This window comes from Grampus griseus (assembly GCF_964374135.1).
Source record: "Grampus griseus genome assembly, chromosome: 9".
NCBI lineage: Eukaryota > Metazoa > Chordata > Mammalia > Artiodactyla > Delphinidae > Grampus > Grampus griseus.
The window spans coordinates 95,552,290-95,579,175 of NC_139003.1; the positions used below are offsets into that span (position 1 = coordinate 95,552,290).

A 26,886-nucleotide genomic window follows, 5' to 3' on the forward strand; every position below is an offset into this window, starting at 1 on the left:
ATATTAACTTTTGTGATTTATATTCTAAATATTTTCCCATTTACCATTTGCTTTTTACTTTGCTTTTGGTATTTTTAGACATGCAGAAATTTGTTTTTATACAGTCAATTTTCTTTATTCTATAATGAATCATGGTTAGGTGAGTTTCTCCACTTCTGGGTTATAAAAGAATTCACCCATATTTTTCTGCTAGTGCTTAGATGGTTTCATTTTTACATTTAGATCTTTTGATCCAATTGGAATGTATGGTGAGCAGTTGATCCCATTTCATCTTTTTGCATATGGCTATCAGGTTGTTCCAACATCACTTTTCAAATGTCTTCCTCTCCCTCCCTGATTTAGATGCTGCTTTACCATAACCAGATTTCCATATGCACGTCTATGTTTTCACTGCATTGTCTCTTCATGTGCCAGCACTTCATTATTTTATTTACAAATATGTTTTAATGTCTGTAAGACTAGCCCCCCCCTTCCTTACTCTTCCTTTGCAGTGATTTCCTAGCTATCGTTGCTTATTTCTTCTTCCAAAGGAATTTACAATTAATTAGCTTGTCTTTTAAAAACCACATTAAATTTAACTCAGGGAGAACTGACATCTTTCTTTATGATGAAGAATCTTGCCATCCAGGAACATGGTGTGTCTTTCCCTTTGTCCAGTTCTACATTTGTACCTTTCAGTAGTGTGTTTTAGACCTCTCATGTAAGTTTTGCAGATTTCTTGCTCACTTTTTCCTAAGTAGTTTTTGTTTTGGTTTGCTTTTTGCTATTTTAAGTATTGTCTGCTCTCCATTACTTCTTCTAATGGTATATTAAATGCCTTTCATTATTAAATGAACTGTGATCTATGATACAGAGGCATGTTTCTAATATTTTCAACTCCCACTTTTGAACCCTGGATCGTAAAATGTCAACTTTTCTGTACACGTTCCTGACAGCACTTTGAACTGAGCAACTGCTGGAGTCGGCGGAAAGACAAGCCTGGATGGTGGACAGGTTACCGAGGAGGAGAGGCTCTTCCCGTGGGTGGAGGCTGGAGGCTTTTCCCATCATCACCCTCTCACCTCCTCCTTGAACGCCCCCCAACCCCTTCATGGGGCCTCCTGTGGATACAGCATCTTTTGGCCAAGCCTCCCAACAAGCAGTATAAACGCTGCCTCGCCTGTAAGACCAGCGATTGGTAAGTATTTATTCATAGTTTTCATACGGACAAACTGAAAACAGAGTCAAGCAGCCTTCAGAAAGCCCTGTGGAGCTGCTGTCGACAGAGCATTGCCCTGGCCTTCCCGCTGTGCCAGAGGCCACCATCGGTGCAGTGCTGGCTGCTTCACGTGGGTGTCATTCAGTTTAGCTTCATCTTTGCTGAATGCAACTTCACCAAAACTGGGAGTAGTAGTATAATTCTGCACAGTCTCTTAAACCGTCATTAACAGTAGAATCATATACTTACTCCAGAACCTGAGGGCTACAAGCTCAATGCAAGATGCTAATGCTGGCATTCATGCTCTGGTCACCTCACCTGTCCAGGGCTTGCTTTTACTGTATCTTCAGCTAACCTATACACTGGCCAAATGGCAGATCTTCTTTCTGGAGCATAGCTCACACCTCCCCTGCTGAGGCCTGTTTTCATGGTTTTTCTATTTGCAAGGCAGTCTCCATCATGTCTGAAATAAGCCCATGAGGTCACCAGTCCACCAAGAGGGAGGAGTGACCTGACTGGCCTCCTGGATTCCTCCTAATCGGTCTCTCTTCTACCTCGTTTTAGCACCGCTGCTTGGAACTCTTCTAGTCCAGTATTACATAAGCCGCTTGTGAGCAGAGACCATACAGCATCTTAGTAAAGGCACGTGGGAGTCCTACCGCCACTTGTTGGCTGTGATCGCTCTTCTGCAGTCTTCATAAATCTATAATAATTCTTACAATTCTAGTGAGCCCTTTCTCCAGTCACCACTGGGCTGACTCATGGGGTGTGCTGGGAACACTTGCTCAAACAGTGAAAAGTCTCCTTTGCCTCTGATGATGACGTGCATCCTCCAAGATGTCTTCCAGGTCATTACTGGGAGTCCATGGCTGGATCACAGTGATCACTGGACACACAGGAAGTAGTGGGCTACAGGTATACGGCATTACTTCAAGGAAAGAAAGGACAATGTCTATTGCAAGGACCAGGTTCCGGCCTGTTCACAATCAACCATAAAGGCATTAAGAAGTCCATGGAAATATGCTTAACTGGAAATAATACCCAAGATGGTGACTTTGAAACAGAAATCAAGGATCTTTTCACTACATACTGTTTCCTGTCAGCTGGGTTAGGAAAGCCTCTTCATACAAATCGTACACAGAAACTTACTTACTTGCTTTTACTTCGGAACAGATGGTCCACTCAGGCCCTGGTTTTCTGTGGCTTGGCCACAGCAAGAAAAAATCCAGCAAACACTGAAAGTAAGTAAAAGCTGTTATAGAACAGTCAGGTATGAGGCACTATATAAAGTGACAGGTACACAACAGGACGGTACATAATGGTTAAAGAATAAAGCAGCACAAAAAAGACTGTACAGATCGTAATATTTATCAACAAAAGCTCTCAGGGAAAGAACTTTTTCACTTCATGATCTATTCAAAGAGCATATTTTTTAAAGAAAGAAATTACAGAACAGAAATAACTTCTAACGATGAAAGGCCTGTACTCTGTACTGGCATATTTAAGCTTAATCTTTTCTGAGAGGCTCCCCTCCAATGAATATTAAGAATACAGTAAAGGAGCTCATGAATGTCCTTTACGACACCTGCATTAAGCCTAGTAATACTGAGGGGGTTAGACTGGCCTTTGCAAAGCAAAGCTGGCAGGTTTCTGGCTTTTGTAGGCTCTGGCGCTCAGCGGGAAGGAAGGTCTTTGTCCCCTTGCAAGACTAATAAAACCTAAAACCTTCTCATTGATAGGGCTGAAAACTGGGGTAGGGGAGAGAAGAGAAAAAGAGATGAGAAATCAACATTATTAATACTGATTCCTTTTATTCTGTGCTTTGCTTCTATATAGAGAACTTTCAAATTAATTCTTATATAGTAGCTTTCTGATGAAATTAAAAACTTCAGCAGGGGTCACTGGTCAAATTAGAATGATCCTGAGATCACTGTATGCCCACACGTGCAGCCAGCCCGACCTGGGGGCTGGCCTGCAGCCACAGGGGCACACATGGTGAGGAGGGAGGCCGGGCTAGGACGGGCTGATCACCTTCACTCCTTTTTCAGCTCATTGCTGTTCTCCCCACTGGGCTTGAACAGGGCAATCTGCTGGCCATCCTTGAGCTCTAAGAAGACCTCCTGAAGGTTCCACCTGAGAGAAACCAAAAGTATAGTCTCTAATCAACGAAACACTGAGGCAAAAGACAGACATGGTTTAAAAGGAAAAAAGCAGTTGTTAGGAATGTCTTAAGTTTTTTAAACACTATTTTATGTTAGCAGTATGTTAACGTTTTAACCTTCTGTTCCAGGCTCACATTATTTAACCAGCAACACCGTCAAGGCAAGTTTTACCAATGAATGGCTGGCACCAGGGAAGAGGAGCAGCCCGCTCCTCCCCGTTTCCTAATCCCCTCGACCTCCAGCTCCGGGCTGGAAGCCGGCCAGCTCCTCCACTAATCCCAGGCTCAGGGGGCAGTGAGTCCAGGGGAGCCAGGCAGGGGCTGCCTGCTCCTTTTGTCCTTGAGAATTAAAACACATCCTGGCTAAACAGCAAACATCTCTGAGAGGCTTCCCATGGGGGAAGTGAGTGAGTGTAGCTACTGGCAACCAGACAAGAAAAGCCAATTAATGGGGTAGAGAGCTTATTTAAAGAATGTGACGAATAATTCTGGAACAGGACCCCATGCCTTTATTCATTTGTAATGACGGAGGCAGCAGTGTTGGAAGCTGCGACATAGCATCAAGTTATGGCAGACCTAGACCACTACAACTGTCAAGTTCTTCAAATTCAGTAGCGTGCACTGGATAAAATGTCTGGACTGAGCTTAAGAGCCCAAGTAGCGGCATGCTGTCCGAGCTGTGAAACTTCTCAAGCTTTGAAAAACTAATTCTTACTGCTACAATCATATAACTAAAATTGAAAACGGAAATCGTTTCCATCAGAAGGTTCTCCTCCTGCTGCCTGATTCCCACCCACTTTCCCATCATACCTCTTAAAGGGGGCATCTCTGGATGAGGTGACATAGAGATAGCCCTCTGACTTGGGTCCAGAGACAGGAATCTTCAACTGGGGGTATAAAATGAGAGAGGTAAGTGTATATATAGTGCTGTCCTCTCAAGAGATAACCTATGAAATCCAGTGATTATCCACAGAACCTGGTTGTTTTCGAACTTGAGCCTAGCTGGAGAATTCACCTTATTTTCCATCTGGCTCCCTTCAAATGCCCTGCCCCTCTCTGGATGTCCTGGTGAGGTCAATGGCAGTGCTCCTATCTGGCAAGGAGACCTTATGTGCCAAACTCAATGTTCTGAGTACTTGCAATGATTATTTTTTAAATCCACGGTTAAAAAAGAACTACCGATATATGCAACAACATGGATAAAGGTCAAAAACATGTAGAGTGAAAGAGCCTTACCCAAGAGTATATAATGCGTGATTCCATGTCTTAGACCAAACTAGGCTGGGGAAAAAATGTCAGAAAGTGCCTCTGCTGGAGCTGTGGGGATGTGAGAGGACCAACTGGGAAAAGCATGAGGCAGCTCTCAGGTGAGGGAACAGTCTACATGTAGGCAGGGGCTTGAGTTGCACAGGTGGATGCATTTGTTAAAATTCATCAGGAGAGTTAGTTAGATGTGCACCTTTCACAGAATGTAAATTTTACCTCAAAAAATATATATTAAGCTCTAGTTAATGATATATATGGCTTATGTATTTAAAGGTGAAATGTATGGATATTTGAAAATAATAAGATAGATAGGTTTCAAGAACAAATAAGGTAGAGCTAGACAAACAGGTATGGGATAACAGCACACTGAGCAAAATACTAGTTACAGAATCCAGGTGGCAGATATATGGGTTCCACAGCATAAATGCTTTGATATTTTCTGCATGCATGTTTGAAACTTTCATAATAAAATAGAAAAACAAAAAAAGTCCACTGTTTAATAAAAGGGGGAACTATTTCTAGCAGATTGGTCCATACTCTGACCTGGACCATAAAGCAGTTCTAAGACGAGAGCTGACAGCAAAACACACCCTCCTCAAGAAATAAAAATCTCAATCTAACCTACCGTCTAAAGGAGTCAGAAAAAGAACAAAGTCAGCAGAAGGAAGGAAATAATAAAGATCAGAGAGGAAATAAATAGGTCAAAAAAACAACAGAAAAGATCAGTATAACCAAGAGCTGGTTTTTTGAAAAGATAAACAAAATCAACAAACCTCTAGCCAGGCTCACCAAGAAATAGAGAGGACCCAGATAAAATAAGAAATGAAAGAGGAGGGATAACAACAGTTATCACAGAGATACAGAATCCTAAGAGAATACTATGAACAGTTACATGCCAACAAACTGGACAACACAGAAGAAACAGACGAGTTTCTAGAAGCATACAGCCTGCCAAGACCAAATCAAGAAGAAACATAATTTGAACAGACTGATCACTGCAAAAATCCCCTGCAAACGAAGTCCAGGACCAGATGGCTTCACTGGGGAATTCTACCAAACATACAAAGTATTCTAAAAAAAACTGAAGAGGAGGGAACACCTCCAAATTCATTCTATGAGGTCACCAGCACCCAAAACCAAATAAAGACACTACCCAAAAAAGATAATTACAAGCCAATATCTTTGATGAATATAGATGCAAAAAAAACCTCAACAAAATATTAGCAAACTAAATCCAACGATACATAAAAAGGATCATACACCATGATCAAGCTGGATTCATTCCAGGGTCACAAGCCTGGTTGAACATACACAAATCAATCAAATGTGATACACCACATTAACGAAAAACACATGATCACCACAATAGATGCAGAAAAAGCAGCTGATAAACATTCAACAACCAATACCAATTCAATACCAAAGTAGGTATAGAGGGAACACATCTCAACATAATGAAGACCACTTATGACAAACCCACAGCCAGCATAATACTCAACAGTAAAAAGCTGAAAGCCTTCCTGCTGAATTCAGGAACAAGACAAGGCTGCTCACTCACCACTTCTATTCGACATAGTGTTACCGCAAGTCTTTGCCACAGCAATCAGACACACACACAAAAGAAAAAGTATGTAAACTGGACGGAAAGAGGTAAAACTGTCACTATTTGCAGATGACCTGATACTCTACATAGAGAACCTAAAACCACCACACAAAAACTATTAGGAGTAATAAATGAATTCAGCAAGGTAGCAGGATACAAGGTTAATTTGTAGACATCTGTTGCATTTCTTTACACTATTAATGAAATATCAGAAAGAGAAAGTAAAACAGTCCCATTTAAAATCGCTTCAAAAAACATAAAATACTCTAGGAATAAATTTAACCAAGGGGGTGAAACACCTATATGCTGACAACTATAAAATACTGATAAAGGAAACTGAAGAGTCGTCAAAGAAATGGAAAAATATCCCACACTCTTGGATTGGAAAAATATTGTTAAAATGACCACACTACCCAAAGCAATCTACAGGTTTCGTGCAACCCCTATCAAATTACCCATGACATTTTTCACAAAACTAGAATCATCCTAACATTTATATGGAACCACAAAAGACCCAGAATTGCCAAAGCAACCCTGAGAAAAATGAACAAAGCTGGAGGTGTAACACTTCCAGACTTCAGGCCATACTACAAAGCCTCAAAACACCATGGTATTGGCACCAAAAGAAAAAGATAAATCAATGGAACAGAATAGAGAGCCCAGAAATAAACTCACACACCTATGGTCAATTAATCTACAACAAAGGAGGCAAGAATATACTACAGAGAAAAGACAGTGTCTTCAACAAGTGGTGCTGGGAAAGCTGGACAGCTGCATGTAAATAAATGATATTAGAGCATTCCCTCACACTATATACAAAAATAAAATCAAAATGATTTAAAGACCTAAATATAAGACATGATACCATAAAGTACCTAGAAGAGAACATAGGCAAAACATTTCTTGACATAAATTGTAGCAATATTTTCTTAGATCAGTCTCCCAAGGCAAAAGAAATAAAAGCAAAAATAAACAAATGGGACCTAATCAAACTTAAAAGCCTGTACACAGCAAAGGAAACCATCAACAAAACAAAAGGATAACCTACGGAATGAGAGAAAATATTTGCAAACGATGCAACCAACGAGGGGTTAATACCCAAAATATACAAACAGCTCATACAACTCAATAGCAAAAAAACGAACAACCCAATCAAAAAATGAGCAGAAGACCTATATAGATATTTTTCCAAAGAAGACCTACAGACGGCCAACAAGCATAAGAAAAGATGCTCAAATTTGCTAATTATTAGAGAAATACAAATCAAAACCACAATGAGGTATCACACCAGTCAGAATGCTATCATCAAAAAATCTACAAATAAATGCTAGAAAGGGTATGGAGAAAAACGAACTCTTCTACACTGTTGGTGGGAATGTAAATTGGTGCAGCCACTATGGAGAACAGTGTGGAGGTTCCTTAAAAAACTAAAAATAGAGCTACCATATGATCCAGCAATACCACTCCTGGGTAATATATATGGAAAAAACAAAAACTGTAATTCAAACAGATACATGCAGCCCAATGTTCATAGCAGCACTATTTATAATAGCCAAGACATGGAAACAACTCAAGGGCCCATCAGTAGACAACTGGCTTAAGAAGATGTATGTATGTATACACACACACACACAAAACACACAATGGACTATTACTCAGCTATGAAAAAGAATGAAACATTTCCATTTGCAGCAACATGGATGGACCTAGAGAATATTATGCTTAGTGAAATAAGTCATACAGAGAAAGACAAACACTATACAATATCACTTATATGAGGAATCTAAAAAATAATAAAAATGAATTTATTTACTCACAGACATAGAAAACAAATTTATGGTTACCAAAGGGGAAGGGGTAAATTAGGAGGATGGGATTAACAGATACATACTACTATATATAAAATAGATAAGCAACAAGGATTTACTGTATAGCACAAGGAACTATATTCAATATCTTGTAATAACCTATAATGTAATATAATCTGCAAGAACAAACAACTGAATCACTATATATCAATTAAATTTTTTTAAAAAATCATCAATTATCCTTATCAGAATACTTGAGCACGAACTGCTTTTGTAGTTAGGGGGAAAAATATCTCTAATAAAACTATTTCCATTAAAAATAATAAAAACTGGGCTTCCCTGGTGGCGCAGTGGTTGAGAGTCCGCCTGCCAATGCAGGGGACACGGGTTCGTGCCCTGGTCTGGGAAGATCCCACATGCCGTGGAGCGGCTGGGCCCATGAGCCATGGCTGCTGAGCCTGCGCGTCCGGAGCCTGTGCTCCGCCACGGGAGAGGCCGCAACAGTGAGAGGCCCGCGTACCGCAAAAAAAAATAATAATAAAAACAACAACAAAAAATAAACTAGGTCAGATCAGCTCACTCTTGTCCTCCAAATATTTCAGGGCTTCTGCTTGTCACAATTAAGTGCACACACCTCACAAGACGATGTCACAGCCCTCTGGTTGCCTCAGCCCGTTCTCCCTGCCCACACCCTCCCTGGGCAGCTGCACCTCTGCTGAGGACACACTGGCAGGGAGCACAGCGATGTGCCTTCGTGTACAAGCTGCTCGGCGTGGCCTTCCCTGTCATCACAACAACCTCCCAGGCCACTAACCTCTCTCCCTCCTAGGCCTCTACTAAGGCATTTGCTTCACCCTGTCTTATGCTGGAATTTTAAACTATAAACTCCCTGAAAGCCTTCTGCATCTCTGTATTCCCCACACAACTGAGAATCATTCCTCCAACTCAAAACATATTAAACAGAAGGAAAAAACCCTTCTTATATTCAGTTGAGTTTTATCAGTTGAACTATAAAAGAAGATAAGATACAGCTGAAAAAATGGACTGGCATTCCATGGAAGCAATGTAAATAAGCTTTAAAACTAGAGTTTAGGTGTATTTCAAGTTCAAAGCTGAAATACTGGCAAACCGCCAATGATCATTTCTCTACAACCTCCCGTTCAGGATGGCGACCTGAGCACAAACAGGGCTTTCCGTGCCACATCAATTCCCCAGAAAGGAAAAAATCTATATGAAAATAAATTAATCCATAAGGCTTTTTTAAACGGTGCTGGGTACCACCTAGCGGCAGTTGTACGTAGCAGATTTCCCCATCCCACATCTTTCTCCAGCTTCCTCCGAGACTCCTTCCGGAGGACGGCAGCCCCTCCTCAGCTCAGTAGGCACCCGGCCTGCAGTTCGCAGGGGGAGCACGTTACCTTTGCATCAGCAATGTCCACAAAGTTGTACTTGTCGGTGAGTCGGAGATAGTGAACGTTGAGAGGAGTGCCCAGAGCTTCCAGTGCCTCAGGGTGGCTGTGCAGATGCTCCAACGCCAACTGGTAATAGGAAGCCCTGGAAAAAGTTTCTAAGTGGGAAAGAAAAAGGTTAGTTTTTTTTTTTTTTAATTGAACTTGGTCAGGTATACTCCCCCTAGAAAGTGAGATGATGTAATTCATGTACAACATGGAAACAGAAACGTGAAATTTATGGGTGGAATTATCATTAGGGACCATCTACCCTGAACTGTCCATTTTAGAGACACCAAAACATAGGAAGTCGGCATCTGCAGCGATGTGGCAGATGACCTTGAGCAAGGTACTGGACCCTTCTGTGCCTCAATTTCTTCACCTCTTATTTCCTCACCTCATTCGTTGCCTCTCTTCATCTAAGGGGTCTGATCAGATCGTCTCCAACTTTTCTTTCAGTTCTAAGTCCTCTGGTTCCATGACTTGCTCAAAGTGGTACAGCTAATCCGAGGCAGAGCTGGGGCCAGAACCTACGACTAAACGCTAACTTGTCAAGGTTATAGATGTATGCCAACATTTCATGCAGATAAAGCTTACAAACTGCTCTCAGCCTCAGGTATCCTTGGCCCAAAGGCTACTAGGAACTCCAGGAAGCACCTCCCTGAAAATGCAAGGTGGGACAAGCCGCCCCAAGGAGAGAGCGAAGGACAGTGAGCTTCCCAAGTAAGGTTTTGTGTTTGGCAACAAGACAGACTTCCCTCTTAGGCCCAGCCACAGTAATGGACTGGAAAGGCGGCTTGAGCCTGCAGAGGCCAAGGAGAATGCCCCTCCAGTGCCGCTTCCCAGGAGAGGGGATGCTGCAGGCATGAACGGGGTACCAGCCCTGAGGAGAAGCAGAGGCTGGGTCCAGACAGTTCATCTTCACTGAGCGATTTCTCAGCATCCCACAAGTTGTGAGATTAATGTTTACAACAGCCTCGCATACAGGCACTAATATTACCCCTCGTCACATGGATAACTGAGGCCCAGGAAGAAGCCAGACCCCCCCCCCCCCCCCGCATAAGGCCACACAGCTAGTCTAGAGCCGGAGTTGGCTGCAGAGCCCACTGGACTATCGCTGTCAGCCGACCCCAGCCTCCTAAAGGGGAAGGGCTGCCAGGCCCCTGACCCGAAAGTGTACTCATTCCCGTCAGGCCCTGCCTCCGTCCCTCTGGCAGAGGGGAGGGGCTGCTGAGTTGTTCTGGTCTGAATTATCCCTGGGAATGCTCCTCTCCGGCCGCCACCAGACTCGCAGGCCTCTGGGCCCGCCCTGAAGGAAGGTGGGGAAGAGCGGGCGGAGGGGCCGGGGTCGCGGGTGATCCTCACATCCTGGCAGGAAGTAACAGGCTGCGGAGTCAGGGTGAGAAGCCAAGCTGGGCGGGCATAAAAGATCTTCAAAGAAAGTCAGTCTGGAGAAAACTACTGCTGCTGCTTCGCAACCAGTAGCGTGGAAATGCCCTTAAATGTGTCGGCTGCTCACAAGAAGGCCGCTCACAATAATCGCGGCCTGTCTTTACAAATTCAAATGTGGGTGCAGAGGGCTGGAAGCTGCATCTGCCAGGATTTTGCCAGCCTGGACACTGCTTTTATTTTCTGCTCTTGCCAGAGTCCGCTGCGCAAGGTCCCGTCCTCCAGTAAATCAACAGCAGAGAATGGCAAGGCAAACAGGCCGAGGACACTTGAGAAAGAGCCAGTTCTCCACACCTGTGAACCATCTGGTGTCCCCCTCCCTCTGTTCTTTCTCTGATCTCAGAAATCTTGATGGATCTACTGCGTGTGCACTGGAGTGAAAGCCCATCTTGCTTTTCTGAGGCTTCTTATGCAAATGGGTCCTATTCCTTTGATTTGTTCTTGTGGCTCCTGGGAAAACTGGGATTACAGGATAAGAAGGAAGCGATAGCCAATGGAATGGCTTACTGGCTTCTAAAAATAGTCCTTTCCTCCTTTCTCTAACCTGCTGAAAGCATCTGAAGTATTTCCTTTGATGGAGGAACGGGGAGAGACAACTAGGAGGCAGCCCTGCCTCGGGCGCTTCATCGGATACTTACTCTGTATCAGGTAGTACAAAAGGGCGCAGCCCCCGCTAGCCGCCACGCCGGTAAAAAAGAGCTGTTTCCCCAGAGGCACTGACATCCTGCTTCCTACAGACTGAAAAACAAAAGATGTGAATTTATGGTTAGATTCAGGTCCATGCCAAGCGCCGCTGCCTGGATTGGACCCCACAGGGAAAGGAAAGCTAAGGAGGAAGCCAGCAAGGAGGCGAGGCCGCCTTCCCTTTCAGAAGGCCAGGGCCGGTTCTGGAGCCCAGGCCAAAGTGCCCTCCCAAGGGTGGCCCGCATCCAGGACCCAGGCCACGGGGGCAAGGGCTGAGCACAGAGCCGGCATTCAGCCCTGCTGTCCTGAGGGACAGAACACAGCCTGTGTGCCAAGTCCCGCACAGCCAGGAAGTACAACCACTTTGTCTCACGCCGTCTGGTAAACAGGAAGCTTACCCTTTTGTTGCAATAGCTGGGCTTGTAAGCCTCCGAATGGGCCAGGGTGGTCTCTGGCTGCTTTCTTTCATATTCTGAAAAACGTCCCCCCCCCCCCCCGGATGAGGACACGGTGGTCCTGACTTTCAGGCTTAATGAAGAGATGGACAGGAAGGAGACAGCTCAGCAAATTCAGGGCACCTAGCCCAGCCGGCCTGAACTCCCATCCCCTGAAGGCCAAGTGGGACTAGAAGCAGCACGTGGGTCTCGAGGGCACCAATTATTCTCCTTCCTGGTGGCCTTTTAACCACCGCTCACACCCAGGCCTTTCTGGAAAGTGTCTGATACCTGGCCATAAAGCAGAGGAGGACACAGTTCAAAGGCGCGCACGGCCAAGACAAATCACATAAACGAGCAGCCCCTGAGAAGTGCCGACAGGCAGCTTCAACCCGGCTCCAGCTAACTGCACTACGCGGGCCAAGCCTGGAGGGATCTTCCGATTTTTCAAGAGGCCTTTTATGGAAAACTGCCTGAATTCTAAATGTTGACAGCCAATTAAAAAAAGAAAAGACCTAACAGAATACGCCTGTGAGTCAGGTTCTCTGTGGGTTTCCAGTTGGCTCTGACCACACAGGCTGCATCGGGGCATCCTCGCCCTATAAGGTAATTCCTCTGCCCTCTGTGCTGACATTTCTCAAAAAAATAAAAAAAAAAGATTTGGGGCAGAGATGGAAACTCCAGGTTTACATAAAGGAAAAGATAAACCATAAGTATGTATGTCCCCGTTTGCATATTTAACCTTAGATTGTCTGTGCTTCTCTAGAAAACAAAGCCTTGGATGTGACCTAAAGGGGTGCGCAGTGCAGAACTAGGGATACTGCTAATGCCTCCACCGGCTGATCGGAGTCCAGGTAAACACATTCTCACCATCTGCTTCTCCACTTTCCAGAATACAGAGAGCAAGAACACGCCTGTCATTTCTGACACCTGAAGGTGAGTGAATCCTGAAGGGAAGAAGGCCTGTTGGAGAAAGTTCCTCATGTGGATACTCTTTCTGGGAACTGATCATTAAACACACCCTCTGACAAGGCTAAAGTTGACCAGTTCTACACAGAAATATCATCAAATCCAGGGTTTAGATACATCGAATTAAAGAGGGTGAAGTTTCAGATCATCCCTGTATTATTTACTTATATACCGTTTTGTTCAACTAAGAAAAAGGTGCCGAACCCCCAAATCAATGTTCTCCAGCTGCTGTGGAAGTTTCGGCTGTGCTGCAGACTAGGTAAGAGTATTTCTCAAAGTTGAGGGTCAAGTCAATTGCAGTGATGTGATCTGGGAAGAGCCATTCAGTCTCATAAGAAAAACGAGCAGAGCATCTCCAAAGAATGCATTAGTCAGATCTTGCTTAACCTGAAGGAGAGCTCAACAGGGTGGGGCAGCGAGCAGGAGTTCCGCACGGCAGGAGCTGCAAAGCGAGCATGAGACACGAGGGGAAAGTCATCCTACACGGTTCAGCGACGAGCCACCCCATCCCCTCACGTGGCCTTGCAGCCACAGGTCAGCACTGAAGACCAGGCGAACCCACAACTATCTGGGGAGCGACGTTCATCTACTGTCTAACCTGAGCACACCCCAGAGGCTTCCGATGGGGAACTTGGCCCCAGAACAGCCATTACCTTTTGCCACTTCGTAGCCCAGCTTCCTTGAAAATCATCAAAGTAAAGTTGCCCTGCAATCAGACAAAAACTTTACATTAAAATCACTTTTTCAGGGACTTGCCTGGCGGCCCAGTGGTTAGGACTCCGCACTCTCACTGCTGAGGGGCCTGGGTTCAATCCCTGGTCGGGGAACTAAGATCCCACAAGCCGCGCAGTGCAGCCAAAAAATAAATAAATAAAATCACTTTTTCAAACCCAATTCTTTCTGGTTTCTAGTTTTACACAGCCAAGATTTCTTACCGGTCTAAGCTTCAGAGCATGCAAGAAGTTACGTTGAAGTTCTGAAAGGAGTCTTATCTATACAGGGCCCTGGCTGTTCCCTCTGACTCCTCTGCCACATGAAGAAGAAAAAACAACGCTTGCTGGTTTCCTCTCTGTGTACCGTCCACGTTTTGGTGCAGCAACCAGAAAACTGGTGTGGGCGGGAGATGGTGTGGGACCACAGCACATATAATGGGACCAGTCCACAGACACCGACACGAGATGCTATCCATGTAAGCTGTACTCCAGTGGACTAAAACAGCATCTCAGGGTTAAAAAGAAACAACAGTATATTAAGTGCATATGTAGCCATTTATGATATTAATAATAGCTAACGCTCATATCTCTTGCTACTATGTGCCTGGTGGTATTCTAAGCGCTGCACATATAAGGGTTCACTGAATTCTCACAACAACCCCATGAAGTACGAACTACAGTTATCATCCCCATTTTACAGACCAGTAAACTGAGACACAGAAAGGTTAAGTAACACGCCCAGATTCACACAAATAAGTGTGTAAGTGGCAGACCTGGGATTCAGACGCAGGCAGTCCAGCTCCAGGGCTGTGCCCTCACCCACCATTACACACTAAGGTATCTGTGATTTCAGAGACACTGAGATGTGAAGAAAAAAAAAAAAAAGTCTTGGCATTACAATATATCTATAACGTTCAGTGCAAAAGGTCTTGTCAGGTGTGCCTTCCCTGCTATTTTTCCAGACAAAAGCGTGGCAGGTATTCACACCTTTGCTCTTCCTTTGGCTTATCAGCTAATGGTTGTTGAGGACCTGCCCTGGGTCAGACAGATGGTGCTGGGGATACAGACAATTCACACAAATTCCAACACAGACAAGGCCACGGAGCACAACCGCGCAGTCAGGCACACCCACCCCTACACACACACACACACACACACACACACACACACACACACACACACACACACACACACACACACACACACACACACACACACACACACACACACACACACTCTCTCTCTCTCTCTCACAGGGTAAGCGGCCTAGACTCACACACTCATTAAGATGGGTTTCCAGCATTTGGAAGCTGTATAAAGTGCCTTGTTCTAATTTGCACAAAGGCGCCCACGGGCGAGCAGCCCAGTTAGTGTGCCCCCACGTGTACACCAAGAGAGGAAGCAGCACCCAGGAAGTGGTCGGCCCTGCCTGGAGGGGATCAGCAAAGGTTTCACAGAGGAAACCGACTCAGCAGAAGGAGGTGAAGGGGTAGGAAGAGGGCTTCAGATTTGCAGAAATGACGAGCAGAGGGAGAACAGAGGGGCAGAAACGAGAGCTGCAGAAGTACGGGGAGCAGAAGGGGAGCCACAGGAAATGGGTCTAGAAATAGAGGCGGTTACTGCTCAGAAAGGCGCTCTTCCCTGTGCTGCTGGGTCTAGAAATAGAGGCAGTTACTGAAAGGCCCTCTACCCTGCGCTGCTGGGTCTGCTCTGCAGGTGAGGAGCTGCAAGTGGGAGAAGAGGGGTGCGGCGCGAGCAGCCAGGTGACTTCTGCGACAACTCAGACCAGCGCAGTAAGGCTGGATCAAGAGGGTGGTTTCTTAAAATATTTAGGACCGTTCTTATGTATTTGCTAATTTGTACACCAACTTCGTCCAAAAAGGATGATGGGGCTAACAAGGACATGCATGTCAGAAGAGAAGTAAATAAATGGATGAGGAAATGAAGACAAATGGAAAATAATTTTAAGAAGAGAAACACAGCTGGGGTAAAGTTAGTGTCCCAAATTACACACTGTCACGCACTAGACATTTCCTCAAGGTGGCCACGGATTTGACACTGAGCTTCCTATCTGCTCAGCAGAAAGGCAGCCTCAGCATCTACAAGGCCCAGAGCATCCACGGAGGAGTACCACACCTGCCAATAACACACCAAGCCTGAGAAAGCTCTCTCCCACACATGTTCAGAACGGGAACCTCTCAAGTGGCTGGCGTTACAAACAGCATCCCCGCTAATAACACACCAAGCCTGAGAAAGACCTCTCCCACACATGTTCAGAATGGGAATCTCTCAAGTGGCTGGCGTTACAAACAGCATCCCCGCTAATAACACACCAAGCCTGAGAAAGACCTCTCCCACACATGTTCAGAACGGGAATCTCTCAAGTGGCTGGCGTTACAAACAGCATCCCCAGATTTTTCTCTTTAAGTTCATAACTTTCAAATGACTATTTTTTTTTATAACATTTCATAATGAAAACCACAATCACAGTCCACGAGAAAAACATAAACAGAATTTTACAACTGTCCCAAGCAGTGAGGACTCAGTAGGAAGCTCTGCTGGGCTACCTTGACTCCGTGGAGAGGTAAGGTAGTCGTGATCGACCTGCTCTCCATTTGCCAAAGCGGGGTGAAGGGACTGGGGTGGGAGGCGAGAAAGGGGGCTCAGTCTCTACTCCTGTTTAACCAGCTTCAGCTTACCTGCTCCGTCAGCTAGCTTTTGAATAGAGTGTTCAGCAGGCCCTAATCTCACAGAAAAAATTCTAACAGGTGCTGTAAAACTAGAGATAGACTTTAGGCTACCTCTAAGAATGTGACATTTTAAAACTAAGCTTTTGATAAGAATTGGAAATATTTAAACTTGATGTGAAAATCTGCTAGAAACTTAAATTCAATTAGTCTATTACATAGCCAATTAAGGAAAGAATTTTTTTGCTTTACCGTTAACCAAGCGGAAAGGGTCGCGACCCATTTTGAAAATTAAGGGACTGGTTAGCCACAGGAAGACGGAACAAAGTACAGGCAAGGTCTCTCCAGAAAGCAGTCCTAAGTAGCTCTGCTCTGATATACGAAGGGTGACTTCAGCCTCCAAAGGCCGATGGTCTACAAACTTTTTTCAAAGTACTGAATCCCTTTCTAGAGCCAAAGGACAATCTGTTAGACAGTTGTGGGAGCTGGCACAGGGCAGGAGGGCCCTCCTGGCTGCCTCCCCTCAAGTCCCCGACCAGATGAAGGAGGTCTACAGAATATCACTAGGGCGATGAACAGAAGCTCCCCTTAGGGTTCCAGCCACAGGCAGGATCTGACCTGGGAAGGGTAGAAGCAGTACCGTGGTGCAGTCTCAACCTCTGTGCACATCAGAATCACCTAGGAGCAGCTCAGGGTCACAAAGCTATTCCACACCAGAGCTATGACATGCATCTGTCTGACACCAGAGGCCCTGGTCTTTCCCCTGAGTGACGAAACACACATTACAGACCACAGATTTCAGAACAATCAGCCTCTCATACAAGTGATACGTGCTGTCCAAAAGCCACTCCAAAAGTTCACAGGTGCCACTGTATCCCCAAGTCATAATTTCAGGGGTCAAGACAGAACAAAGAGACATAAAATCCACTCAGAAGGAGAAGGAGAGAGAGGTCTTCCCTATTTGTTGAATGACACTGCCCTTAAGGACTGCACATCCTTCCAGCCTTTATAAAATGAAACCATGACGGGGAGGGAGGGCAGAGGAGGCGAGAGAATCAGGCTTAAGAAAACAGACATGAAAAAATTAAGGCAGTAAGAATTAAAATTAGAGTGAAAGAATAAGGAAGGAATAAAGCCAAAAAGACCAATAGAGGAAAAAACAGAATTTAAGAAGTAGGAATAGCACAAAAGAAATAAAACAGGGCTAAACTTTAAAAGAATGAAATGTATTATATTTGAAATAAGGGAGACAAAAAAGGCTAATAACAAAACCCAAAAGTATAACAGCATGCGAGTAAATGTGATAAAAGATTTTTTAAAAACTAAAAGAACATAAATGTTCTCACCAAAAATAAATAAATAAATGTTAAGGGATGGATTTGTTAACTAACTCATTAGAGGGAATCCTTTCACAGTGTTTATGTTATGTATATCAAATCACCACAGTTGTATACTTTAAATATCTTACAATTTTATTTGTCAATTATACCTCAGTAACAATGAAAAAAAAAAAAGGTGATTATGTTAAAATGAGGCCAGTAGGGTAGAGCGCTAATCCATTATGACTAGTGTCCTCATATGAAGAGGAAGAGACGCCAGGGATGCAGGTGCACAGAGAAAACCATGGGAAGAACGAGACCACCTGCAAGCCAAGGAGAGAGGCCTCAGAAGAAACCAACCTGCCAACACCCTGGTCTCCAACTCCCAGTCTCCAGAACTGTGAGAAAATAAAGTTCTGTTGTTGAAGCCCCTTCCCCCAAATTAAAAGACTAAGAAGGTAAGCATTTAAAAACTTAAGCATAGAAACATTAGTGCCAGCTTACCAGTTTGGGCTCTGGCGTCTTAGAATAACCAAAGGCTTCTAGAGGAATAATCTGTATTCTCAATTCAGGATAATCCCAGGCAAGCACCCTGGCAGGAGTCAGCTTTCCCCCTTGGTTAAGCTGAGTTAAGAATGTTGAGGGCAGGGGATGGTGGTGGGATGAATTGGGAGATTGGGATTGACATACATACACAAATATGTATAAAATAGATAACTAATAAGAACCTGCTGTATAAAAAATAAATAAAATAAAATTTAAAAAATATAGTTTAAATAAAGGCAGTTAATTGTAAAAAACAAACAAAAAAAACACCTACAAAGACACACACAATAAAAGACAGAAAGTAGAGCCTACTTTGAACAATAACAATTTACTCAAATCTGGGAGAAATTTCCACTAATTACAGTGTGAATGAAGACAGAGACACACTCCAGTGGTCAACTGCAGCCCCGCCTCTGAAGGGAAAGAGCACAGTTGCCAGGAAGTGCATGGGAAGAGGGTGCAGCAGCCCTTCGCCTCTCTCCACCCCTAGCCCAAAGTTTCTGGGTTTGTAGCAATCAGGAAACAGGCAGCCAGCCCCAGAGTGGGTGAGTCCTGACAGCCATTCTCCCTACCCCATCCAGAAGTTCTTTTTCTATATCCATTCCAAGACTACAATCCTTATCAGTACAACCCCACAGTAAGTAGACACAGGACTGGCAGTGGCAACAATTCACTCCAAGAAATAAAATAATATGGAAAAGAGCATTGATCTAGACACATAATTAGTTACTGAAAGACACACTGCCTGTAAGAACCAAGTACAACAGGAATAAAGAGACATCATGCTAAGAAGGAAATGGGAAAAACTCAGATAAGGAGATTTCAAGGAAACCTGAAAATGCAACAGCAGACCTGCCATTAGCATTGGAGAAAAAGAGCAGAATTAACATGGCAGAAAAGCTGAATTCATAATGAGGAAGTTACATTCAAGACGTTTTCCCATAATGTGGAATGAAAGAGCAAAAATAGAGAAAATGACAAATGCCAATTTTATAGAATTAAGATCTACCAAACCTGATCACTGTAATAGCTGTTAAATGGAAGAAGAGACAAAACAAAACTATACTAGAAGAAAACTTGACAGAGTTGAAAAAAGACAAAACTGCATACACACCGTGTTCCAGATCCATTTGCCATCCCTCACTGGCAAAAACTTTACATGAAAAAAAATTTAAAAAAAAAGAATCCAGTGCCCTAAAAAGGTATACCCATAAAGGACAATGAATTCCCAAAGACAATGGAATAGTAACAATAAACTCCTGAGAAGCACAGAATGTGATCCAGAAACACTGTAACCGGGAATTCCCTGGTGGTCCAGTGGTTAGGAGTTGGTGCTTTCACTGCCGAGGACCAGGTTTCGATCCCTGGTCGGGGAACTAAGATCCCTCAAGCCCCCTCCCCAACCCCCCCCCAAAAAAAACCCCCAAACAACTCTATAACCAATCAAACTGTGTGAAGACAGAGGAAGGCATTATAAATTTGGAAAGAACTCAGGTATTAAAATCTACAGAGCCTTCCTGAAACATTAGTTAAGATATACTACATTTCATCAAAAGATAAATCCAGGGCTTCCCTGGTGGCGCAGTAGTTGAGAGTCCGCCTGCCGATGCAGGGGACACGGGTTCGTGCCCCAGTCCAGGAAGATCCCACATGCCGCAGAGCGGCTAGGCCCGTGAGCTGTGGCCGCTGAGCCTGCGCGTCCGGAGCCTGTGCTCCGCAACAGGAGAGGCCACAACAGTGAGAGGCCCGCGTACCGCAAAAAAAAAAAAAAAAACCTGAAGGATTTAAACTCTCATATTGTGGTAGGTAGGTTCCCAATTTGTCCCTCAGTGAACCACACCTCCTGGTGTTTACACCCTCTCACATGAACCTGGGCTGGCACTAGGACTCATTTCAGCCAACAGAATGAGGCCAAACTGATGCTGTGGCAGTTCCATGCCTCAGCTTGAAGGAGGCCTGGCCTTCCACTAGCACTCTTGGGAGTTCCAAGCTGTCATCTAAGAAGTGTGGTTACCCTGCCCTGCTATAGAGATCACATAAAAAGAGTAAGTGAAGAGGCCACTTGGTAAGGGAGAGGACTGAGACTAAATGATAGCATAGATAGTAGATAGACAGACACACATGCCCCAGGGTTCCAAGATCCCAGTTGAGCCCAGCCATCCTTCATGGACATTCCAGTCTAAGTGAGCCACCACATGACTACAGTACCAGCAGAATGACCATGGAACAGAAGAACCATCCAGCTGTTGCAACCATACATCATGAGACTTAACAAAATGGTTCTAAGTTTAAAGCCACTAAGTTTTGAGATGGTGTGTTACGCAGCAACAGAAAACCAAAACATCTTTGAAAAGCTTTTCTAGGGACTCACCTGGTGGCCCAGTGGTTAAGAATCCGCCTGCCAATGCAGGGAACAGGGTTTCAAGCCCTGGTCTAGGAAGACCCCACATGGTGCGGAGCAACTAAGCCCGTGTGCCAAAACTACTGAGCCTGCGCTCTAAAGCCTGCACGCCACAACTACTGAAGCCCATGCACCTAGAGCCTGTGCTCCGCAACAAGAGAAGCCACTGCAAGGAGAAGCCTGCGCACCGCAACGAAGGGTAGCCCCCGCTCACTGCCACTAGAGGTGGCCCGCATGCAGCAACAAATACCCAACGCAGCCAAAAATAAATAAATAAATAAAAAGCTTTTCTAAAAGGATTTTTTAAAAAAACAACTCCTTCAAATATATGTCACTTTTAAGAGCAAAAGTTTAAAAAGCAATGAAAGTCTTAATAATGGAAGACTTGGCATATTCATACAAGAACAAAGCAGAGTGGAAACATTCAAAGAGTAGAATTCAAGGCAAAAAGCATTAATTGGGATAAAAATAGACAAAAATATACTAGTTATAAAAATTAATGGCAAACAACATAACACTAAAATATACAGCTAAAAACAATTAAAGAAAACATATTTTAAAAATTGGAAACAACCACAGTAGGAGACCAACATATCATTTTCCATCTTTTACAAATCCAGTCAACAAAAAGCAATCAACAACAGGGAATCTGCATAATTTTTTTAACCTTGCAAGATTCAACGTGCGTGCGTGTGTGTGTGTGTGTGTGTGTGTGTGTGTGTGTATGCATGTATACATATTTGAACACAGTGAGATTTTCCAGTGTCTAACAGGCAGCATTCATCCCATAAGGCTTTGTAAGGCTTTGTTTCTCCTGTTCTCACCACCCAATCCTGTGACTACTTCCTGGAGAATAAATCTGTACAACTCTTGAGAGGGTAAAGCAAGTGTAGATCAGTAATTATGTATCTTAAACCAATTAATCTGAACCACTGTGGAAATTCATCTCATACTACTACAAGTGGCTATTATCCTTAATTTTGAAGATTAAAATATTTTTTTTTGTTTTTTTTTTTTTGCGGTACACGGGCCTCTCACTGCTGTGGCCTCTCCCGTCGCAGAGCACAGGCTCCGGACGCGCAGGCTCAGCAGCCATGGCTCATGGGCCCAGCCGCTCCGTGGCATGTGGGATCTTCCCGGACTGGTGCACGAACCCGTGTCCCCTGAATCGGCAGGCGGACCCTCAACCACTGCACCACCAGGGAAGCCCTAAAATGGTAACATTTTGACAGAGTTTTAAATAAGATGGGAGAACTTAAATCAGCTTAATGCCATTTTCAGTAAGACTAAAACAAACTAGAAACGTTAACAGTTGTTATCCATTCAGTCAACAAATATTTGTCAACTGCATCCAAAATACCAGGCACCGTGTTGTGCACTGGAAATACAGAAGAGAACAAGACAGTTAGTTGTTCATGGATTTTACACTGTAGTGGGAGGAGACAAACAATATGACTGTTTTAGTTAGTGATAAATACTTTGGAAAAAATAGTGTTCAGAGACTGAGAAGACAAGCCACAGACTAGGAGAAAATATTTGCAAAAGACGTATCTGATAAAGGACTTTTATCCGAAATATACAAAGAACTCATAAAACTCAATAAGAACACAATAAGAAAATGAATCACCTAATTAAAAATGGGCAAAAAGTGTGAACAGTTCAACAAAGACATAAAGATGACATAAGCATATGACAAGATACTCAATGTCAAATGTTATTTGGAAATTACAAATTAAAATAACAATGAGATACCATTAGGCACCTATCAGAACTGCTAAAATCCAAAACACTGACAACACTAAATGCTGGATGTGGAGCAACCACTGCCGGTGGGAGTGTACATCCACTCTGGAGGACGATTTTGCAGTTGCTTGCAAAACTAACCTACTCACCTACTTACATACATACATACATACATGTGGCAGCTAGAAAGTGAAAGGGGGAAAGAGCAGTTTTAGCTGCGGAGTGAGGGAAGGCCTCTCTGCCAAGATCTGAGTTGAGACTGAAGGCGTAACCTGAAAACCCAGGGAAGGGCAAGTAAACCAGGCTAAGGCCCGAAAGCAGCCAGCGGCTTGGTCTGTTCAAGCAGCAGAAAGCAGGCTAGTGTGGTAAAGGAGGGCAGGCAGGGTCTTCACCACACAGATCTTTACAGGGTATGGTGCTGAGTTTGAATTTAATTCCAGGTATAATGAGAAACTGCTGAAGATTTCAATCAGGGGATGACACGCTCTGGCTTGGTTTTTTGTTTTGGGTTTTTTTTTTTTGGTTTCTCTAGACAGGGCAAGAAGGAAGCAGGAAGTCCAGTTAAAAGTCTTCTGTGGTAGTCCACACCAAAGGTGATGGCAGCTGGACTAGCTGGTAGCAGTGGAGATGCAAAGAAGTGAACAGATGTCCGATATGAAGCACAATAACAAGGCTGAAGGACACGGCACGTAGCAGAGTGATTTCACAGAATTTATCATTATCCTTAAACCTCCTCACAAATATTTTGAGCATTCTAAACTACAATGCAGTTAGAATTCAGAAATGATACAAGAGTCTTGTAGAATAAGCTTTAAATAGTAAACTAGGATTTCTAAATCTCACGATGTCTCATCTGTTTGAACAAAATACGCTTCAAGGCCATTCTCTTAAAGATGTGAAAACACAGCAACAAGATATTCAGTATGTTCTGGCATCCAAAACTTCATATAATAGGCTCTGATTCATAACTATTTTTCAAGTGAGTATGAGTAAGGCAAACCCTATTAAACATTTACTTCAGCATTTCTACTGAAAGTCTCCATTTTAGAAAAAGAATTTAGAAAAGTAAAACAATTCGGTATCAGTGACTAGATTTAGAATCTGGGAGGCTTGTGGTTGACTCTACCATCCCTGAAACCCTCCCTTTATTTGACTCAACCCTCTACCTATTTTCCTTTTACCTCTCTGGCCAGTCCTCTTAAGTTCCTTACTGCAATCTGTAGTCCTCTACCTGTCCTATACTCTCCCTTATTCTATGTTACGGGCTGACCTGCCTCCCCCTCCACCCACCACAAAATTCGTATGTTGAAGCCCTAATACCCAGCATCTCAGAATGTAACTGTATTTGAAAATAAGGTCTTTAAAGAGGTAATTAAGTTACAGTGAGGTCTTTAGGGTAGGCCCTAATCCAATTATGACTGGTGTCCTTATAAGAGGAAATTTGCACAGAGACATGTGGGCAAACAGAGAAAGGACCACGTGAAGACAAAGGGAGAAGATGGCCATCTTGAAGCAAAGGAGAGAAGTCTCAGAAGAAACCAAAATTGATGACACCTCTAGAATTGTGAGGAAATAAATTTCTGTTGTTTAAGCCACCCGGTCTGTTGTATTTTGTCATGACAGCCATAGCAACCTAATACACATTATGTCCCCACTTCCACCCCCAACTTCCGTCCCCATCCCAATCTTCACCTAAGATCTTATTCAATGACTTGAATTTGGGTCTACTAAGATGATCCCCAAATCTCTGTATCTAGGCCAGGCATCCCTTCTGTGCTTAAACTAAACCTCTAATAAACACTTACACATATCCCCAAGTGAGCTCCTTCCCCTACCTTCCCCTCTGCCGTGCCAGCTCTCCCCTTCCTGCATTCCCTACTGCGGTGGATAGAACCAATCCAGGTGCCTAAGTAAGGTACCTGGGAGTCATCATCATAAAAACAAAAATAGCTACCACATAATTACTAAACATGTGAGAGCTTTACATGCATCTCCACAAAGAAACGAGAACTCTCATATACTGCTGCTGGAGTATGTTAGTAAAAGCACCATGAACTACTGTTTGACAATATCTATTAAAGGGTACACGTACATACCCAATAACCCAGAGATCCCACTCCAAGATATATAGAAAAACATACATACGTACATACAACAAAGAGCACACAGAAGATGTTCCTAGCCATGTTATTTATAATAGGCCCCAAATAAGAATATCCTCAATGACGGAATGGAGAACAAAACAACTGTTGTTATGTTCACACAATGACACACAGTACATCAATGAAAATGAACAAGTGAGAATAAACCTTAGAAACACCATATTGGGCAAGAGAAGTCTGGATCCCAAACATTGCACACTGAATAATTCTCTGTGCATAAAATATTTTTCCTCCCCAAAGGTGGGGGGGGGCAGGTAAAAAACACACAACACAGGATGTCATCACCAATAAGGCAGAGTAAAGAGACCCCAGCCTCCATCTCCCAACAAATAACGATCAGACATCTACCCGTGAATGAAAATCGCTCCTGGAGAGCTCAGGAATCCACTTAAGGAGCATCCGCAACATAGTGGGTGAAAAAGCCTGAGGATAACTGCACAGAAAAGGTAAGAAGAAAGTTTGACTTTGCCTTTACCAGCCCATCCCCCAGGCCAGCACTGCTCAGTGCCAAGAGGGAACTCCCCCATGTGAGACAGTTCTCCTTGCCAGGAAAAGGAAAGCAGGTGAGTGACTAGCTTCCCCAGCCTTCCGGGGCATGGCACACAGAACCTGCTACAGTTTCACCCCACCAGAGACAAGCAAAGCTGACACGTATGGAGAGAGAGCTCAGAACAGGAAGGAGGGCCGGGGCTACCAATATCAGCCATGTGGCAGGAGTAACACAGTTCCCAGTGGCCTGCTCTGCAGAGGATCCCAGCAGCTTTCACCAGCAACAGGCCTGGTGGACACTGCAGAGCTAGCAGCCTTCATCACTGAGGACCTCACTGCACACCCCAGCAGACTGCTCCATAGAGGACCCCAGTAGGTTTCACAGCTGAAGAAACCAAAAGGCAGCACAGCCTGCTGTAGACCCCCTGCAGATTTCACCTCTGATATTTTCACCCACAGGTTTTCACTTTGACAACAGGGCTGGAGTCCCTCCCCATTCCTTCCCCACGACTTCCCACTTGAGCCCGGGATCCTCACCTGCAGCCAACTCAGGCTGCTGCAGCTGCGTGCAAACAAGACACCAGCCTAGACCCCTGCAGCTGACCCCCACGGATGTGCCTGCCCCTATGGCCCTTGCAGCCACACATGTGCACACCAACAGCTAAGGCCCACATAAGACTCTGACTCTTGTCACTGGTCTGCACAGCTGCACATGCTGGCAGCCAGCCCCTGCAGGCCACTGGCGCCAACTCCCATCACAGGCCTCCAACGCCATGCACATGCCTGCAGCAAGCCCCTGAAGCCACACGAGTGTATGGTGACAGCCCAGGTCCCCAGAGCTGCTCAGGCACCCAGAGCAAGCCCCAACTCCTGTCACTGGCCTGCACCTCACGTGTGCCCAAGACAGTCCCAGCAGCCACACCTCTATGCTCACCAGCCTTGATTCCAGATACTGGCTCCAAAACCATGCATGCCCCATGGCTAGCTCCTACAGACTCACAAGTCAGCTCTAACAGCCAGGTCTCCTAGAGTCGGCCCCTGACCCTGCTACTGAACCTCTGACCTTGCCACTGCACATGTATCTGCAGCCAATCCTGCCCACACAGGCACCTGCAGCAGCCCTCGCAGCCAGGCATGTGGCACCAACTCTGGCCACCACCACTGCCTGTCCTGGTACATAGCCGCTGGACCTACAGACACTGCTGAGGACCTCAAGAGCCCTTGCAGACACTATGGACCGCCTCTGGCTCTCACCAAGGATCACACAGTTGTTGGTGTAGTGGATTCCTGCTGCTTGAACTGACAAGATACCATGCACCCATAGGGTCTATAGGTGCCACACACCCGTACACTTGGCACCCTGCACCACTAGACCCAGGTTTACAGCGCAGTCCAGTGGGCCGCCACCTGCAGGTGAAGGTCTTTCCTTAGTGAAGTCAGTCCATAAAGTCTAGAAGTGACTGCTTCCTCAAATACACAGATGCCTACAGCAACCAGAAAGAAACAAGGAAAACTGACACCACAAAAAAATCAGTAAATTTCCAGTAACTGACCTACCCCCAAAACGGAGACAGACGAACTGCCTGACAAAGAATTCAAAAATCTGTTATAAAGATGGTCAAAGAGCTACAAGAGAACACAGATAAACAATTTAATGAAATCAGGAAAACAATACAAGAACAAAATGAGAAGTATAACAAAAAGATAGAAAACATAAGAAAGTACCAAACAAATTTTGGAGCTGAAGAATACAATCACTGAACTGAAGAATTCAATAGAGAGCTTCAACAGCAGACTAGATCAAAC

General features: G+C 44.4%; 1 protein-coding gene across 4 annotated transcripts in view; it reads right to left on the reverse strand.

Annotated features, from left to right (window-relative positions):
- Positions 1 to 2,650: 2,650 nt before the first annotated feature.
- COA1 (cytochrome c oxidase assembly factor 1) overlaps positions 2,651 to 26,886 on the reverse strand; it is an 86,155-nt gene continuing 61,919 nt past the window's right edge. For 2 of the 4 annotated variants that reach the window (XM_082661936.1, XM_082661938.1), the window contains 5 exons: positions 13,674 to 13,726; positions 11,572 to 11,671; positions 9,455 to 9,603; positions 4,170 to 4,246; positions 2,651 to 3,331 (listed from right to left, as the gene is read on the reverse strand). In XM_082661936.1, coding sequence (XP_082518062.1) covers positions 3,232 to 3,331; positions 4,170 to 4,246; positions 9,455 to 9,603; positions 11,572 to 11,656 — 411 coding nt within the window. In that variant the 5' untranslated portion in view covers positions 11,657 to 11,671; positions 13,674 to 13,726 and the 3' untranslated portion in view covers positions 2,651 to 3,231. The remainder of the gene's footprint in view (positions 3,332 to 4,169; positions 4,247 to 9,454; positions 9,604 to 11,571; positions 11,672 to 13,673; positions 13,727 to 26,886) is intronic. The other 2 variants (XM_082661937.1, XM_082661939.1) reach the window with 1 other exon arrangement.